A 17,580-nucleotide genomic window follows, 5' to 3' on the forward strand; every position below is an offset into this window, starting at 1 on the left:
AAAGACAAACAAAGCAGAGATAAGGAGGATTCTGTGAACAGGTTTATTAAGATCATCTAGCAGAACCTCTTGGCAACTACCATAAACTCCAGGCCCTTCAAATTCTAAGCCAAGGTCAAATTGGCTACCCACGACCACTATTATCACCACCACTGGATTACACAGTATTATAGAACACACCTATCTATGATAGCTTCATTTAACCCAAACTGAAATTGTTTTTCACAATCAGGAATTTTTTTGCCTTAAATGTTACAAATGATGTACCCAAGTCCAGCTGATTGTAGGACCAAGGAACGAGCCCTGAAGCTGCTGCTTGGGCCACCTGTCACACCCCAGGAGCTCCATCCTGTTTTTCAAGGAAAGGGCAGCATTGGCCCTTATTCCATCCCCAAACCAATCCTCACCTGACCTCCAGTCTTCTTGCCAGTCTCAATTTTTCTCAGGACAGCACTTTACCTAATAGCTACCACATGTTAACTCATAAAAACTTATTACAAAAGCTTTTTTAAAATGTTTATTTGTATTAAGGAGTGGAATGGTGCAAGAGTACAAAGAAACTTAGGCATTTGGGCCCTTGTTTCCCTACTATTCACATTAGTTTGGTAAAAAAGGAGATTAAGTAACATTAAAGGAAGTGGAAGAAATGAATATAAATATATCCAGGGTAGCCCAGTCCTCTAATTCACTAAAGGATGAACTGAAATTGTTGGCCCAATTCACACTTATATAAGTGAGAGCCTCCAGAAATTATATTCCCTTTAACTGCTCTAGACCTGTGTGAAAAAGGGAAGTGGACAACATTTCTATTACAAGACAGCAATCTTTTATTGAAACATTTTTTTTTGTCTAAAACTATGCATGGAGATTAATCTCTTGTTCATAAATTAGGATAAGTCTAACATCACTATTCCAAACCAGCAGTATTTACAAAAATGAACCTTTTCTTTGCTTTATCACCAGGTTCACAGAACTAAATTTTAAACCAACTTCAGTCTAGCTTTTAAAATCTTCCTGCCATCAAATGCCCAGCAGCCCTTATGGGGGAAGGGGCAGCCTTCTGACAGCAATATTCATCATTCACCAGGAATGTAGAACCACAAGTGAACAACAACAAAAAGTTTAAATCATTCCAAACAATTCCTATTTGCTTTCCAAAAGCATGCTTTGTCTAATTCTCCCTTTCTATACAGACAGGGGGAGAGAGACCCCAGAGAGCATAATAATGTTAATTAAATTAATCTCTTAAAAATGTGAACAAGATGGTTTAGTGTGTGTGCAGATGAACTGCCATGGATGACACTAGCAGATAATAAAGTAAACGTTAGACCCCGTTAACAGGTCCTTTGACAACTGGCCAGCTCAAATAGATACTTTTAATCGGGATCAAATGTGCAATTTTTACTTTCCAGTTAAATATATTGCCAAAATCTTTCAAAGCAGATAGAGAATAGGCTTCTTGGAAATTCAAATTAAAATGTTAAATAATAAAAAGTACCAGCTTATTATATAGCTTCTGACAAATGTGCTGGCTGTCAGAAAGTAATTCTACCTCAGTTGCTAGTAAAAAGGTGAATCTAGTATACACATAAAATAACAATATTACAAGACTGTAGTGTCACCTGTCAAAACAAGAATATCTAGAATGGAATTTTCAGTAAACACTTGGAGATGAAGAGCAATCAGAATATAAGAGAATGCAAAATCCACATAAATTAATTCCTAATTTGAGAAATCAATAGAATGTATACATAAATTGATAAATACTGTCTCCATAGGTCACTAATTCCAAAGGACTAGTTAGTAGTTATTTTCTAACTAAATTATTACAGGACATTCTGGTGTATGCTCTCTTCTTGTGATCAGTTTGTTCTGGAAAGACTCCAGTAAGCAGGTGCCCTTGAAAACAGCTCAGCGGAAGGCGGCTCTGAGGCAATCACTTCATTTATAAATTTGCCAGATAATAAGTACCAAGATGACAATAATCACAGACAGGACAAGCACCAGGATACAGATCTTCTTGCGAGATTTTTTCTGAGGAGAAAAATATATAAAGAAGACACTCATGAGACAAGTAAAAATTTTCATATCTAAGACTCCAAGAGTGTTTCATAAATCTGCCTCCTTGTAATCCAGCATTAACTCTATCTGTGCACAGATATGCAGAGACCTTCCCAAAATCTCAACAGTTATCAGCGCAAGGCAGTAGTGCAAATTCTAATTCCAGATCCCCTAATACATTTCTGCAAAGGGACTGTTTATACTTATGCTGCCAGGCATTATTTGTAATAAAATAAGTTATTTGTGCATTTTAATAAAGGTTTTATAACTATTATAAAATTTTGTGTTTTTTCTGTAAAAAATACAGACAAGCAGAAAGAAAATAATCATCTACAGATAAAACCACTGACACTCTGATTGTACTTTCTCATGATCTTTTATCTATGCATATTGTTATTTGACAGAATTGGGATCATACTGTATGATGTTTGATGTCTTTCTCACTTAACATTTTAGCACAAAAATGTTATTATAAACTCTTCATAAACATCTCTTTTAACTCCCACATAATATTGAGTGGATGTATATAATTTACTTCGTAAGTCCTGTACTGTCTAACACTAACATCATCACTCAGTTTTTAAAGGGAAACACAACTATTAAATACAAATTTCCTTAAGAACATTTCCAGGTAAAATACAACTATCTTAGGAACATGGAAAATGACTGAAATGCTGTTTATTAAAAAGCCATACAGCACCAAACGGAGAGGAAATGAAGAGGACCTCAATCACAGTACCTGCACACTTGAGATAAAGACCCAGGTAAAAGTCACAAAACCAGTTTCAGCTAATATGTAAAAAAAAATATCACTTCATACAAAGTAGAACGATTAACTCCCATTTATTCATAGAAAAATGGTAACCCCCTACTTATTCACAAATAGCAGTTGGCATTGATTTTCTGTCCATCCTCTGTGGCTGCAGTCAACATAAAGTATCCACCAAGTCCTACTTTGTACATATTACTATACTAACTGGAACAAATTTTAGCTGTTCAGAATACAAAATTAGCCTTATACCAGATTTAGGTATCATGCCAGCTTCTGGGATTAGCTTTGTAGCTAAGAGGCTTCTGTGTCAGTTTATTCAAGGACTGATGTCTTTTTGTCGATTTCTCCGCAGAGGAAAGTATTAAGAGCGGACCGCGGATGCAGTTACGACCAACGGCCCCTCCGGCTGAAGCCTAGGCCGAAGCCTGCGGCTGCTCTCAGGGCGTCAGCAGGCTGTGGCAGCTCCTGAAGTCTCAGCATAGCGGCTGTCCCTGGTATGCGCTCTTACCTGATAGTAGGCAGCCCGCTGTAACTGATCAGCGGCTCTCTCTACATGTACCTCTGAGCTTTCCACATTGGCTTCTATGCTGTCTGCAAATAGACAGAAGGGCAGTGGATGTTTTTACCTTTTTACCACAATCAGATGTTTCAAGATTGCAAATTAAACACACTCTTGATGTTCTGGCTCCTGGTTTCACCATTCCACCATTCCAACTATCCAGCCATGGAATCAAAAGTTACCACTGGGTAAGACGGTAGCTCTATTCTTTGGAAATAAACACTGAACCATTTTAGCGGCAAAGGGTTGTGAAGTATGCAACTTACCCACGAATGGTTCAGAAAAAACTATGTATACATATGTATATTTAGAGAGAAAGAGAGCAAGTCTAAAGCAAATGGGGGTAGAATGTTAACAAGAGGCAAATCTGGGTAAAGGTTATAAAGGAATTCCTTATAGTCTTTTTATTTTTGCAACTTTTCTAAACTTGAAATCATTTCCAAATAAAAAACTTAAAAAAAAAAGGTTACTAATCCCAAAATTGTGTACGTTTCTGGAGATAAAAGCTGGGAAGCCGGGCGCCTGGGTGGCTCAGTTGGTTCAGCGACTGCCTTCAGCTCAGGTCATGATCCTGGAGTCCCGGGATCGAGTCCCGCATCGGGCTCCCTGCTCGGCGGGGAGTCTGCTTCTCCCTCGGACCCTCCCCCATCTTGTGTGCTCTCTCTCTCTCTCTCTCATTCTCTCTCTCAAATAAATAAATAAAAAATCTTAAAAAAAAGTAGAGAAAAAAAAGATTTTAAAAAAAAAAAAAAAAAAAAGCTGGGAAGCCAAGAGCTATTTCCCTAAACAGCCAAAGACTAAACAAGAGGCAATGGCAAGTGAGCTGAGTAATCACGGAGGTCTCCCTTTAGTTTCTACATCTGACAATATAAAAAGGGGGCCAAAAAAAGAATTTAATAATTTTTAAATGACATTCTTAATTTCCTAAGGCATGTCTTACTGACTTCTTCACACACAAGTACTACTATCAACTCACCTTGAGGTTAAAGGTATCAATGATACATACCAATTAGATCACCTTGATCATGGATCATCATGGCCAAATCTTTAAATATTTGATTGACATCCAAAATGTCAGCCTAGGGAACACAAAGAATAATTAACATCAAGCAACATGTTAGACAATTCAATTCCTCTACCTAGCCAAAATTTTGGTGTAAACATAACACATGTGTTTCTAAGGCTTATAAATCATGCTTTCTCCATAAACTGAAAATGAAAATAAAGTTAATTAATATCTACTAAATGCCTACTATGTGCCAAGAACTATACCAGGTAGGTAATTAAAGCACAGACTCTTGAAGCCTGACTGACAGCTAGAGAGAACCCACTCTTGCTGTGTGAAGTTAATCCTCCACAGTCTTGTGGTACCATCTTAGGTTAAGAACCTCTCTGGGCTGTCCCTTCTAAAATGTGGACACTGACTGTACCCATCTCATATTAAAGTGCAGAAGCACTAAATAAGCTGATATATTTAAAGTTCTTGGAATTGTGCAATACGCACTTTGTAAGTGTCAGCTATGATTAATCATTACTTAGTTGGTCCTCATGACAACACAATGAGACATGTACTATCCCCATTGTACAGAAGAGAAAAGTGGGGCTCAAGAAAGGTTTGATGACTTGTCCCAAGGTCTCAAAGCTAGCAAGAGGCAGAGCTGAGAATTAAAAGTTCATGATGTTTTCATTATGTTACTATGCCTCTTTGATATTTACATTAATCATTCAGTCATTCTATGAAGTCAAGTATCTTTGAGGATAATAAGGCTCAGAGAGGTTATATAACTGTCTAGTCACAAAGCTGGTCAGTAAGGAAACTAGGCATTGCAGCCAGAATATCTCTAAAGCCCATGCTCTTTCGATTGCAATACACTGCCTCTCAGAACGCTACAATAAAAAACAATGCTTGAAAGCCACGACTTCCGAATCATAACTTGGCAAGACTAGTTCTTACCAGAACATCAAAACCTTAATTATTTGCTAAGAGTCTACTGTAGTAGGGACAGTCTGCTAGTTGCTGTGGATACAAAAAGGCTTACTCGCTAACGGAGGTGGAGGATGGGATGAGCACACAATAAGATAAATAAGAAAAGTCATTATATAGGAAGTGACTAGTAAGTGGTTATAGGAAGGTGTATAGAGGAAGGCTTGTAGAAGCAGCAGGACTTGAGTTGTACCCTTTTTTTTAAAGCTTTATTATTTTTTTAAAGATTTTATTTATTTATTTGACAGAGAGACACACAGCGAGAGAGGAAACACAAGCAGAGGGAGAGGCAGAGAGAGAAGCAGGCTTCCCGCTGAGCGGGGAGCCCAATGCGGGGCTCAATCCCAGGACCCTGGGATCATGCCTGAGCCAAAGGCAGACACTTAACGACTGAGCTACCCAGGCGCCCCTTGAGTTGCACCTTAAAGCAAAAGAGAAGCCATATAAACAAAAAGTTAATTGAGTTAAAGAGCAAATAGCCCAGCTTGGTTATAACATGGGTGTGAAACTGTGATTTATAATAAGAAATATATATTTAGTCTTCATCCCATTCCTGGATCAGAGCTCCTAAAACCCTTGAAATTTCCTAAGTGGTAAAAGAGAGAAAATTAGCTTTTGTTACTTATAAAACATCCCTTTCAACCACACCTGAGCTTAAAGAACAAGCCCCTCAGGATGGGGGCTGGTTGCCAGGGGAACCAACTGTGTTATCAGAGGGCTGGAGGCTGAATCAACCACCAAGAGCCAATGATTTAATCAATCATGCCTACATAATGAAACCTCCATAAAAACCCTAAATGGCAGGACTAAGAGTGCTTCTGGGTTGGTGAACATGGAGGGCTAGGAGAGTGGTGCAGGTGGAGAGGTCACAGAAGCTCCGCACCCCTTCCTACATATCTTGCCCTGCATATCTCTTCCATCTGGCCGTTCCTGGGTTGTAACTTTTATAATACACCAGTAGCCTAGTAAATAAATTGTTTTCCTAAGTTCTGGGCTGCTCTAGCAAATTAATCAAACCCAATGAGGGGGTCACAGGAACCTCCAACTGATAGCCTGTCAGTAAGAAGCATAGGTAACAACCTAGACTTAGTTGGCTTCCCAAGTTGGGGGGAGGGTTGTGGGACTGAGCCCTTAAGCTGTGGGATCTGATGCTAACTCCAGGTAGACAGTGTGAGCATTGGGTTAAATTGTAAAACACCTAGCTGGTGTCGAAAGATTGCTTGATGTGGAAAAAGCCCACACATTTGGTAGCTAGAAATGTCAGATGCACAATGTGACAGTCGAGGAGACACAACCTCTACTCCATTAGAATAGAATATTAGATGTATATTAGATGTAGGAAATGACTGGATATAAAAATCCAGTCCCCGCTAAGGCACTCGGACTTAATGCTGAATGCCGAATTTGTGAAGCACCTATTATGTTCCTGACGTCCTCTACCTTACATTCCTTTCCTTAGCTCTGTGTTTCACTCGACTCTGCTATAACAGTATTTCTAATGTTAGAGAACCAAGTCGATGGTTAGTTGCAGTAGGTAAAAAGAGAAAAGATAGGACATCTTTGAAGGCAATAAAATTATCAAACTTGAGGATGAACTGTGACACTGATGGTCTCTAGGGCAGTGGGTCTCCACCCTGAATGCACATTATAATCACCTGGGAAGTTTGAAAAAAAAAATCTTGTGAATATTTGCCCATTTTTAGCCTAAAAAACAATGGGAATTTCACATAGTCAAAACTAATAGTTGGCGTGGGAGGGAGAACAGCTGGGCATTTGGGGGGAAAAGTCTCCAAGTGACTCTAAGGTACAGTCAGAGTTCAGAGCCACTGCCACAGATGAAGGTCATGAAGGAGCTCCAAGTTTCTCCTCTCTACAAACCCCCTCCTCCTCACTGCACCCGCCCCCAGGGATGGCAGTCCTCTAGCTGCATGGAGGAGAAAATTACTCAGGTTTAAGAATATACTTGTCATTATGTAAAGTTAAAGTTGGAAAATCAGGTAAGAAAGGCCTCAAGACCTTTCCCTCAATCCCCACCTTAAAAACTGTTCCTGTACAATGAATCATGGAACACTACATCAAAAACGAATGATGTAATGTATGGTGATTAACATAACAAAAAAAATTTTTTTTAATTAAAAAAAAAACCAAACCTGTTCCTGTTTCTTTGCAGTGAAGTCATATCTACAACTTGGGATTGGACTATGGGATGCACAAAAATTAAGCAAACTTTTTGGCCTGCCTTTATTCTGAGCTATTCAGACTAAACAAAGGGGCTCTCTCTCTCTCTCAAGATTTTATTTATTTGAAAGAGAGTGAGAGCACGAAAAGGGGGGTGGGATGGGGACAGAGGGCAGAGGAAGAAGCAGACTCCCCGCTGACCAGGGAGCCTGACACAGGGCTCGATCCAAGGACCCCAGGATCATTACCTGATCTGAAGGCAGACATTTAACCAACTAAGCCACCCAGGTGCCCCAAAAGGGCTCTCTCCAAAGAGGTCTGGGGGCAAAGTCTTTTTTTTTTTTTTTAGATTTTATTTATTTATCTGAGAGAGCAAGAGCAGGAGAGAGAGAGAGCATGAGCGCAAGGGAGAAGCAGGCTCGATGCGGGCTCAATCCCAGGACCCTGGGGTCATGACCTGAGCCAAAGCCAGATGCTTAACCGCCTGAGCCACCCAGGTACCCTGGTGGCAAAGTCTTAATGAGCAATAAAATATTTGTTTGCCTTGCTCTGTTCTTCATGCATATTCTCCCACAGACCATGTAAGATATGGTATTTGAGTCTTCTTGGGCACCATGACCAGTACCACCATAAGAGTAGTTCAAATTCACCATGATTACATTGAGACATAATACGCAAATCACATTAGGACTCATTTCATGCTTTTTCATAATTGCTGAGAGAAAATCCAGGTGGATTAGAGTGCAGATACATGGAGTCAAACAAAAAACATGACGTGGCTCTTACCTCCAGCTGCCGAATTGCTGTTTCTCTCTCTTTAATAAGTTCCAGATCCTGTTCGGTGATGGCCACCTCATCCTCCTGGCTCTGCATCTGGTTCCAATCCTCATGGCTGCAAGGCAACAAGCACACTAGTTGATTCCTCCTCTCTAAGGCGTGCATGAGACACCCACAACATTACTACCAGCAGAGCCTATCCAAGGACATGACCGGGCTCCAATGCCTCTGGTATCAATACAAAGTCCTTGAGGGCCACATTCTACATATCTGGAGGCAAAGAGCTGATATTACCAAGAAAACAAAGTCTCAGCTTCCCTGGGCAAAACTGAGATGAAGCACGATTATGAGGGATGGGACTCCTTGCTGTTTTCCAGTTAGGGGTACACCTACAATCTTGCTAGGGCTTGCTAGACAAGGAAAGCAGAAAGAGACTCAAAGTCAATGAAGCACCCTGGCCCATCCTCTTCTAGAGCACTCTCAGAGTGTAAGCTGTGTTGGTCTCTTGGGTACTAAATGGGTGGAGGAGAGCAGGCTAAGTGACCTGTCGATGCTTCTCCAATTAGTCTAACAGAATCACATCTTCTGGTTTTCAGAACATTCCTTGAGATTATACTTTGGGTTAAATGCCTCTTTTTTTAAAAAAATATTTTTTAAGGTTTTTTATTTATTCATTTGAGAGAGAAAGCGAGAGCACGAGAAGGGGGTGGGTTAGAGGGAGAGGGAGAAGCAGACTTCCCACTGAGCAGGAAGCCCAACATGGGGCTCAATCCCAGGGATCATGACCCGAGCCAAAGACAGATACCTAACTGCCTGAGCCACCCAGGAGCCAGTGGGTTAAATGCCCCTTAAGAGAAAAGTAAAATAAAAAGCTAGTGAAATGTTATAACTCTTCTTTTCAGGTACCATATTTAGAAGAAAGGCATACTACATATGATGCTAGACATAAAATACTTCAAAAATTCCAACAGTATGCATAAATCAGACATCATCTCCACAGTATTTAGTTTCTTCCCCACACTGGAGATACAAAAAGGAGTAAGACAGAGCCCACGAGGCACCCCTCCAAGGCGCTCACAGTGTAGTGGGAAGAGAGATTCATACCTGTGAAAGAGCATTTTAAGTTCCGAATTAATAACACCAACGCATTTTTTTTTAAATTTTTATTTATTTATTTGACAAAGAGAGACACAGCGAGAGAGGGAACACAAGTAGGGGGAGTGGGGGATGGAGAAGCAGGCTTCCTGCAGAGCAGGGAGCCTGATGCGGGGCTCTATCCCAGGACCCTGGGATCGTGACCTGAGCCGAAGGCAGACGCCTAATGACTGAGCCACCCAGGCACCCCACCAACACATTTCTATGGAATTAGTTAATTCAGTCTGGAGAAATTAAGAAAGAAGATGTCTTTCAGATGCAAACTGTTTGCTTTTTCTTGTACTACTCCTAAAAGAATGAGTTGCCTCCATTTTACAGATGGGTAAACGGAGACCCAAGAACTTTGAAAAACTTACATCTGAATTAGAGGTAACATCCTAATTTGTAGATTCATGGGTTCATACTTATTCCTAGCAAGCCAGGCTCTCTCCCCAACACAAAGACATCAGAGATTTCTCTGGCTTTTTTATTCACCTTCAAATTGTTTCTTCTCTAATTCAAAGATCTTGGAAAAGCCCAAGGTTTTGACTTTTTTATTTTATTTGGTGGATTATAAGTCACCCACCCCAGGTCTTCCTTCATTTTTCCTTCTTCTCCGCACTGATTTTTAAAATTAGAAGCAGAGGACGCCTGGGTGGCTCAGTCGGTTAAGCGTCTGCCTTCAGCTCAGGTCATGATCTCAGGGTCCTGGGATCAAGCCCTGCATCGGGCTCCCTGCTCAGTGGGGAGCCTGCTTCTCCCTCTGCCTTCTGCTTCCCCTGCTTGTACTCTCTCGCTGACAAATAAATAAAATCTTAAAAAAAAAAATTAGAAGCAGGTGGAAAGTATAGAATCCACCTCAACTAGCCAGCAGGTTGTATGGATAATTCCTTACCCATCAAATGAGACGAGCTGCTCCTCTCTTTGCCTCTCCTCCGCCTAGAAAGCAGATGGCATTATTGCTGTTGTAATCCAGAAACATGTCACAGACAGACACACAAAACAATGGCTTCCTTTCGCTACAGTATAAAGAAGCAACATCCCTTGGCTCCAACAGGATCTGTAAGATGACACAGGGCTCTGGCAATCTGTCTCAACCAGAAAATGGCTGTGAAGTAGTTGAAAGCAAATCTGGGCTCAGAATGGTAACCTTACTAAATAGGATGGAGGGAACACAGGTTGGAGAGAGGAATAAACAACAGGGAGGTAGAATAAGGGAAAGAGTTGAAACTTGCAGGGAAACAAATTTTCAGAACACGTAAAGATTTAAAAAAAAATGGACATTTATGGCATATCAGGCACTAAAGTGGCAGACTCATTTCAAAAATCAGTCTAATGCGTGTATTAAAAAAAATTAAGAAAAAATGTTAAAAGAGCAATCTATTCCCATTAAAAAAGTCTTTCCCTTTTTATAATAGCAGTAATTAAAAGAACAAGGAAAATGAAGAAAATTTCAAAATTCTACCCACCCAGAGGAACACTGTGAGGTTTTTTGTTTTTGTTTTTGTTTTACTTTTTCCCCAAATCAAGAAACAAAACACTGCTAGTGTCCTATGCCCTTCTCCAATTACAATGCCCCCTCCCTCGCCCTTAAAGTAACTACTATCCTGACTTTACAATGATCATTTTCTTGTATTTTCAATACAGTGATATGTATCCTTATTTAATATCATTTTACATGCTTCTGAACTTCACATGAATGGAATTATACTGTTTGTATTCTTTCATGCTTTGATTGGATCACGCCACATTGTGCCAGATCCATCCCTGAGGCTGAATGTAACTGTGGTTCATTTATTTTCTTCGCTGTATGATACTATAGTATGTGAATATACCATAATGCATTTACTTATTCTACTACTGATGGGCATTCAGATGTCCAACTTTTGACTACTACAAATAATGCTACTATAAACATTCTTATACATACATCCTAACATAAACATTTACAGTTTTTTCTAATATATATCAATAGATGCCATTCATACAAATAAAAGCTCATTGGGGTCCCTAATAATTTTTAAGTGTTAATAGGGTCCTGAGATCAGAAAGTCTGAGAAACTACTGTTCTATTGGGTTGTATCTTTTTCATACTGACTCATGGGAATTTTTTTTTTTTTAAGATTTTATTTATTTATTTGACAGAGAGAGACACAGCGAGAGAGAGGGAACACAAGCAGGGGGAGTGGGAGAGGGAGAAGCAGGCTTCCCACAGAGCAGGGAGCCCGATGCGGGGCTCGATCCCAGGACCCTGGGATCATGACCTGAGCCGAAGGCAGACGCTTAATGACTGAGCCACCCAGGCGCCCCTATGGGAATTCTTTATATGTTCTATATATATTCTGGTTACTAGTCCCTTGTCAATTATACATATAGCAGTATCTTCTCCCTGTTTGTAGTCTGTCTTTTCACGTATTTACCACTTTCTTTGCTCTTCATTCTGTTCTGCTTTTCAGACTTCCCATGTGGGAGCACCTTCCTTCTGCCTGAAGTTCATTTTCTAGAATATTCTTAAGTAAGGTGTGCTGAGAGCACACTCACTTTTGACTGAAAATGTCTTTAATTCTCATTCTGTATATCTTCCTTCACTGGGTTTAGATTCCTAGGTAGGCAGTTATTGTCCTTTAGAACATTAAAGATAGCTCTCAACTGGCTTCCACTGTTGCTGTTGAGAAGTCAACTGCCAATCCAACTACTGCCTCTCTGAAGGTATTCCATTGTTTCCCTGGCTACTTTTATGATTTTCTCTTTGTCTTTGGTGTTCTGAAGTTTCTCTCTGATGTATTCAGATGAGAGTCTTATTTATTCTTTTTGGGATTTGTTGGGCTTCTTGAAACTGCAGATTAGTGTCTCTCATAAGTTCTAAAACATTACCAGCCATTATCTCTTCAAATATCACCTCTGTTCTATGTTTGCTCCACTCTTATTCTGAAACTCCAATTAAAACTAGGTCACATCCTTTCTCTTTATTCTCCATTTCTCATGGTCTTTCTTCCTATTTAATTTCTTAACCCCTGTCCTACATGCTGATACATAATATCATGAGATAGATAATATCTTCTGTTTTCTAGTTAAATCATCTATCCATTAAGTTTTTAGTTTCCATATTATATTTTTCAATTCTAGAAAGTATTTTGACCCTTTTCCAAAGTTTTTTGTAGTTTCCTGCTTCCTGCAGATGTTTTCAAGATTTTCTTTAAATACAATAAGGACAGTTGTCATATAATTCTAATACACGAAGTCTCTGTAGGTCCATTTTACCTCATTGTTGTTTCTATTAGTTCTTGTTTAGAGTTATTTGTTTCTTTGTGTACTTGGGTATTTTTCTTGTTATGTTAATCACTGTACTTGGGTATTTTTAACCCTGTGCTGCTCATGACACTTCAAAAATTGTTTGAGGTTATTCTTTCAGGGCTAGGATAAAGGTGTCTAACCAGAGAGGATTTGTATTTGCTTCTGCCTGGTACCTAGGTACTCTACCAGTCCAGAACTACTTGAAGCTTGAGGCTTTCGGATCATTCATGTAGTATGAATTTGGGCAGTAAATTTGCCTCAAGGTTCCTTTGTGGTACAAGTTATTGTCTGGATTTCCCCTCTCTCCTGTTGTCCTCCAACGCTTGCTCAGTTCAGTGCTAATGCAATCTTTTTGTAGGAAAGAAGGGCTTACTTCTGGTTTACCCATACCTGAAGGATATAGCCTTTTGGGGTCCAGTTTAATTGGAGGAGCACCTTCTTTTAGATTTTCCACCTTGTCTGGACTCTGGGTTTTTCTTCCCTCTCATGCCACATGGACATCAAATCTAAAGTTCAAGTTTGCCCTCAGTAAATGTATTCCATGCAAAAGCAGTTTCAGTGCTCAGCTTACCTCTCTATGGGTTCTCATCTTCTCTTAGATTTTGACCTTAATATTTTCATGGCCATTTGATACTTTTGAGAAGTTGGGTTGTTAAAATTTAGTATTTGTTAATTTGTTTCACAGAGAGGTCTAGTGAAAATAACCTAGCCTGCTATATTCTAGGAAATAGATTCATTGTTTCTTTTCTTAAGTTTCTAATGTAAGACAAATAAAATTAAAAAAAAAGAAATCACACACAATTCTGTCACTTTTTCAAATCTTTATGCATATTCCTTTCTAGTCTTAGACCATAGGCATACATGTTTTTTTAATTTACTTTTATTAAAAAAAAATTTTTTTTTAAGTAGGCTGCTCACCCAACATGGGGCTTGAACTCACGACCCTGAGAGTGAGAATCACATGCTCTACCAACTGAGCCAGCCAGGTGCCCTGCATACGTATTTTTTATATAGATTGTACCAATCTGGCATTTTCACAATGGCTAATGTCAATGTTTATTATTACTGAGGGGGGGCAGGTAACAAACAAAAGCTAATGGTCAAAATGGCCAGAGTTAGGAGGGGGAAAAAAACCCCCAACAATGTGGGAAAGAACATCCTGCAATCGCAAGGGTCTTCTTTTGGGAATAAACTCACCGAGAGACGAGATCCAGCTCTTGCTCTGGCAATGCTCTCCTTTTCCTTTTCAGATACCCTTCTCTGAACAGCCTGGAAGTTGTTTAAGGCTGCAGAGAAGTCATTCATGAGACGTTCTTTCTGAAGTTTTTGCTGGCGCTAAGGAAATAAACAAGGAGTTGAAATTTCATATTAACCCTAAATAATCTGGTTTTAATTCCCATTAAAAGCAAAATTATTCCTTCTAAAGATTTCCAACCAGGAAAATTACTATAAAACAGGCTCTTCCTTAAATTAATAAATTTGTTCTTTGCTAACTCAAATCCCTCATTAATGCCACAGACCAAGTCTGAATTCTCCTTCTTTCATTCTGACAAACCTGGGGACTGTGTGTCATTTACCTTGTAAGGTAATCTCAGAGGGAAATGCAATTGAGAATTTTGGTTCCCTGGAGAATCTAAAAGCAGAATAAATAACTTTAGGCTCAGACTGAACCCCAAAAGAGATTGTTCTCTGTTAAAATGTTAAAAATATTCATCTACACTGAGTTCAGAGCTTCCCTGAAAACTACAGAATCATTTTCCTTCATACTGTAGTGAAGTTTAAAATCTTTCAGAACCTGAAAACTATTACAGGCTATCTTTACTAAGCTTATTGATTCTATGTCTCAAAAAAACACATACTGAGAGAACCTATGTGCTGAGAACACAGAAGTAAAAACTCATCCCTGACCTCAAACAGCTTACCAACTACTTATAGATAAGGGATATAGACACACAAGTTACAAATCAATATAAATAACTGCTATATCCCATTAGTACTACAGGAGTTTGGAGGCAGGTATAATCACTAAGAACGCAAGTGGCCAAAAAGGCCAAGAGAAAGTGGATACTGAAGGAAGAGAAAGGTCTGAATAAGCAGATGGAGGAAGTAAGGCAATTCCAAGTAAGAAAACAGTGTGATCAAAGGCATGGCAGTAAAAATTTGAAGAGGATCTATAAGGAGATAGTTTGACTGGAACCTAAGTTTTTTTTCATGAGAATAGCTAAAAGACAGACCTGGAAAGACAGAGAAGGGGCTGACCAGAGCAAGTTTTAAATGCCAAGCTAATGAGTTTGGGATTCAATCCTAAAGAACAAAGAGCAACAAAGATTTCTGAGCAGGAAACATGATAGGTACAAAATGATAATTTAGAAAAAGTAGTCTGTGATGGTACACAGGATAGGATGGAAAAAAGAAACATGTCAAAAAGACTATTGCAACATTCTAGGATAAAGGGTAGGAGGACATTGTATCCGTAAAGGGAACACAAAAGACATGAATTTAAGAAACATTATGACTTAGTGACTGACTATGGAGCTACAAGGGAGCTAAAGTCAAGAATGACTCAAATACCACACCTGGGAGAATTATGGTAATACTGAAAGCAAACTTATTTTATTTTTTTTAAAAGATTTTATTTGAGAGAGAGAGAGAGTGAGCACGTGAGCAGGGGGGAGGGGCAGAGGGAGAGGGACAAGCAGGCTGCCCACTGAGCAGGGAGCCCAATGTGAGACTTGATCCCAGGGCCCTGGGATCATGACCTGAGCCAAAGGCAGATGCTTAACCAACTGAGCCACCCAGGCACCCTGAAAGCAAATTTAGATGAGAAATTTTTTTCCCTTTTTCTGGGATTTTTTATTTTCACACAAACATTATAACAATAAGAGGGAAAAACCATCATTCTCTAATCTCACAAACCAAAAACACTATCTTCTTTTTTTTTTTTTTTGAGTAGCTCCATGCTCAATGTGGGGCTTGAACTCACAACCTTGAGATCAAGAGTTGTATGCTCCACCAACTAAGCCAGAGAGGTGCCCCACAAAAATAGTATCTTTAAGTATATCATAAACATTTTCCATGTTATCATACTCTTCATAATTATTGACCTTTGTTACATAATAGTCTATCAAGTTGATCTGGTAAAATTTATGTAAACATTCCTTCTAGATTCTTCCCAGGTTTTAACTATTATAAATAAAGCTAATGTGAGCCCCACTGTAATTGCTAATATTAATACAGTTCTTACTATGTACCAGTACGGTTATAAGTACTTTAACATAATACTTTAATCTATACAACAACCTATAAGTAGCTACTATTATAGTCCCTATTTTACAGATCAGAAAACCAAGGCGTAAAGAAATTAAGTAATCTGCCTAGGATCACACAGTCAGTAAGTGGAAGGGATAGAATTTTTTTTTTTTTTAAGATTTTATTTATTTACTTGACAGACAGAGACACAGCAAGAGAGGGAACACAAGCAGGGGGAGTGGGAGAGGGAGAAGCAGGCTTCCCACGGAGCAGGGAGCCCGATGCGGGGCTCGATGCCAGGACTCTGGGATTGTGACCTGAGCCGCAGGCAGCTGCCTAACGACTGAGTTACTCAGGCACCCCGGAAGGGGTAGAATTTAAATACAGGAAATCCACTTCCAGACTACAGTTTTTTTTTTCTACCAACCTTTTTGCCTTACGACAAATTTGCATGAGTGGGAATATTAGGTCAAAAGGCACAAACTTTTTTTATGACAATCAGTATTATCAATCAGCTTAGTTAAGGGATTTGGGTGAAATGGGACGAATTCAGTATAAGACAACACATTAAATTTTAGATGAAGGCAATATATTCAAGAGGAGATATTAGAGTAGGGATTGGCAATATGGGCCTAGTCCTTAGAGGTTAAGGGCTAGAGCCAGGAAAAGATCTGGGGGTCCTGTTCATAAAGGTGACAGGGAACTCATAAAAATAGATGAGCCTCCTGAGGGAGAAAGCAGAGACTAAGAAAATGAGAGGTCAGTGGCAGAGCCTTGGGACATGCCTACTTCTAGGAACACAGAGAGTCAGAGAAGGAGGCTGAAACTCCACCTGGGGAAAGAGAAAAGAGGCCAGCAAAAGATAACAGAGTCGGGAGACACACTGAAAGGGGATCGTGGAAAGAAGAAGATCGTTTCAGTAGAGACGGGATGGGCTGTTTCAAATGAGACAGAAAAGTGCTCAAAAAAGCCCACTAGACTTGGCAATGAGAAGATCACTGATGATAGCATGTGAATATGAAAAAAGACTCAAAGGAGGATATACGGTCTGATATACAGGACAGGAGCAAACAGATGGTGGTAAGCTAAGATTGATTAGATGAATAAAGAATCGAAAGGGCAAATGGTATTCCGCACAACAGGGGAAGGAATCAAGGAATTGTGTGAAGATCTAGTTCGTGTTCTTAATGATCCAGTGTAATGGAAGGGAACAATAGCATGGATGATCCAAAAATAACTTCTATTTGATTTTGGAATACATTAAATCCTTCTCTCTCTCTCTCTCTCTTTTGGTAGCAGATTTAACTTTCTATTTCATTTGCTTAGGCTATTAACTCTTAAGTACTTTCAACACTCTGTTTTCATCAAGATCCTTAGACTCTTTTTATTACTAACTAAAACCATCCACAAGCGTGTATTCCCTAAGTGCCCAGCTGGGAGGAGGGAAGGGGTGATTTTTATTGGAGATACTGGATGGCAAGGGGAACTGGTCTCTAAGTGAAATATCAGCACGAATAACAACAGCACACCTATGGACGATCAAAGGGGATTACATTAAGATTACTTTTTATC

The 17,580-nt window shown here is 39.4% G+C and overlaps 1 protein-coding gene and 1 non-coding gene across 4 annotated transcripts in view; both read right to left on the minus strand.

Moving 5' to 3' along the window:
- Positions 1-29: 29 nt before the first annotated feature.
- Positions 30-17,580, minus strand: part of STX12 (syntaxin 12) — a 35,788-nt gene continuing 18,237 nt past the window's right edge. For 2 of the 3 annotated variants that reach the window (XM_025856729.2, XM_073903113.1), the window contains 6 exons: positions 13,957-14,094; positions 10,361-10,404; positions 8,341-8,446; positions 4,399-4,471; positions 3,342-3,424; positions 30-2,034 (listed from right to left, as the gene is read on the minus strand). In XM_025856729.2, the coding sequence (XP_025712514.1) occupies positions 1,942-2,034; positions 3,342-3,424; positions 4,399-4,471; positions 8,341-8,446; positions 10,361-10,404; positions 13,957-14,094 (537 nt within the window). In that variant the 3' untranslated portion in view covers positions 30-1,941. The remainder of the gene's footprint in view (positions 2,035-3,341; positions 3,425-4,398; positions 4,472-8,340; positions 8,447-10,360; positions 10,405-13,956; positions 14,095-17,580) is intronic. The other variant, XM_073903112.1, reaches the window with a different exon arrangement.
- Positions 13,675-13,747, minus strand: TRNAE-CUC (transfer RNA glutamic acid (anticodon CUC)). The gene has a single exon. It is a non-coding gene; the product is annotated as a tRNA-Glu (tRNA).

Source organism: Callorhinus ursinus, unplaced genomic scaffold (assembly GCF_003265705.2).
Source record: "Callorhinus ursinus isolate GAN/ISIS: 27379988/994484 unplaced genomic scaffold, GSC_fseal_2.0 scaffold18, whole genome shotgun sequence".
NCBI classification, from domain to species: Eukaryota; Metazoa; Chordata; class Mammalia; order Carnivora; family Otariidae; genus Callorhinus; species Callorhinus ursinus.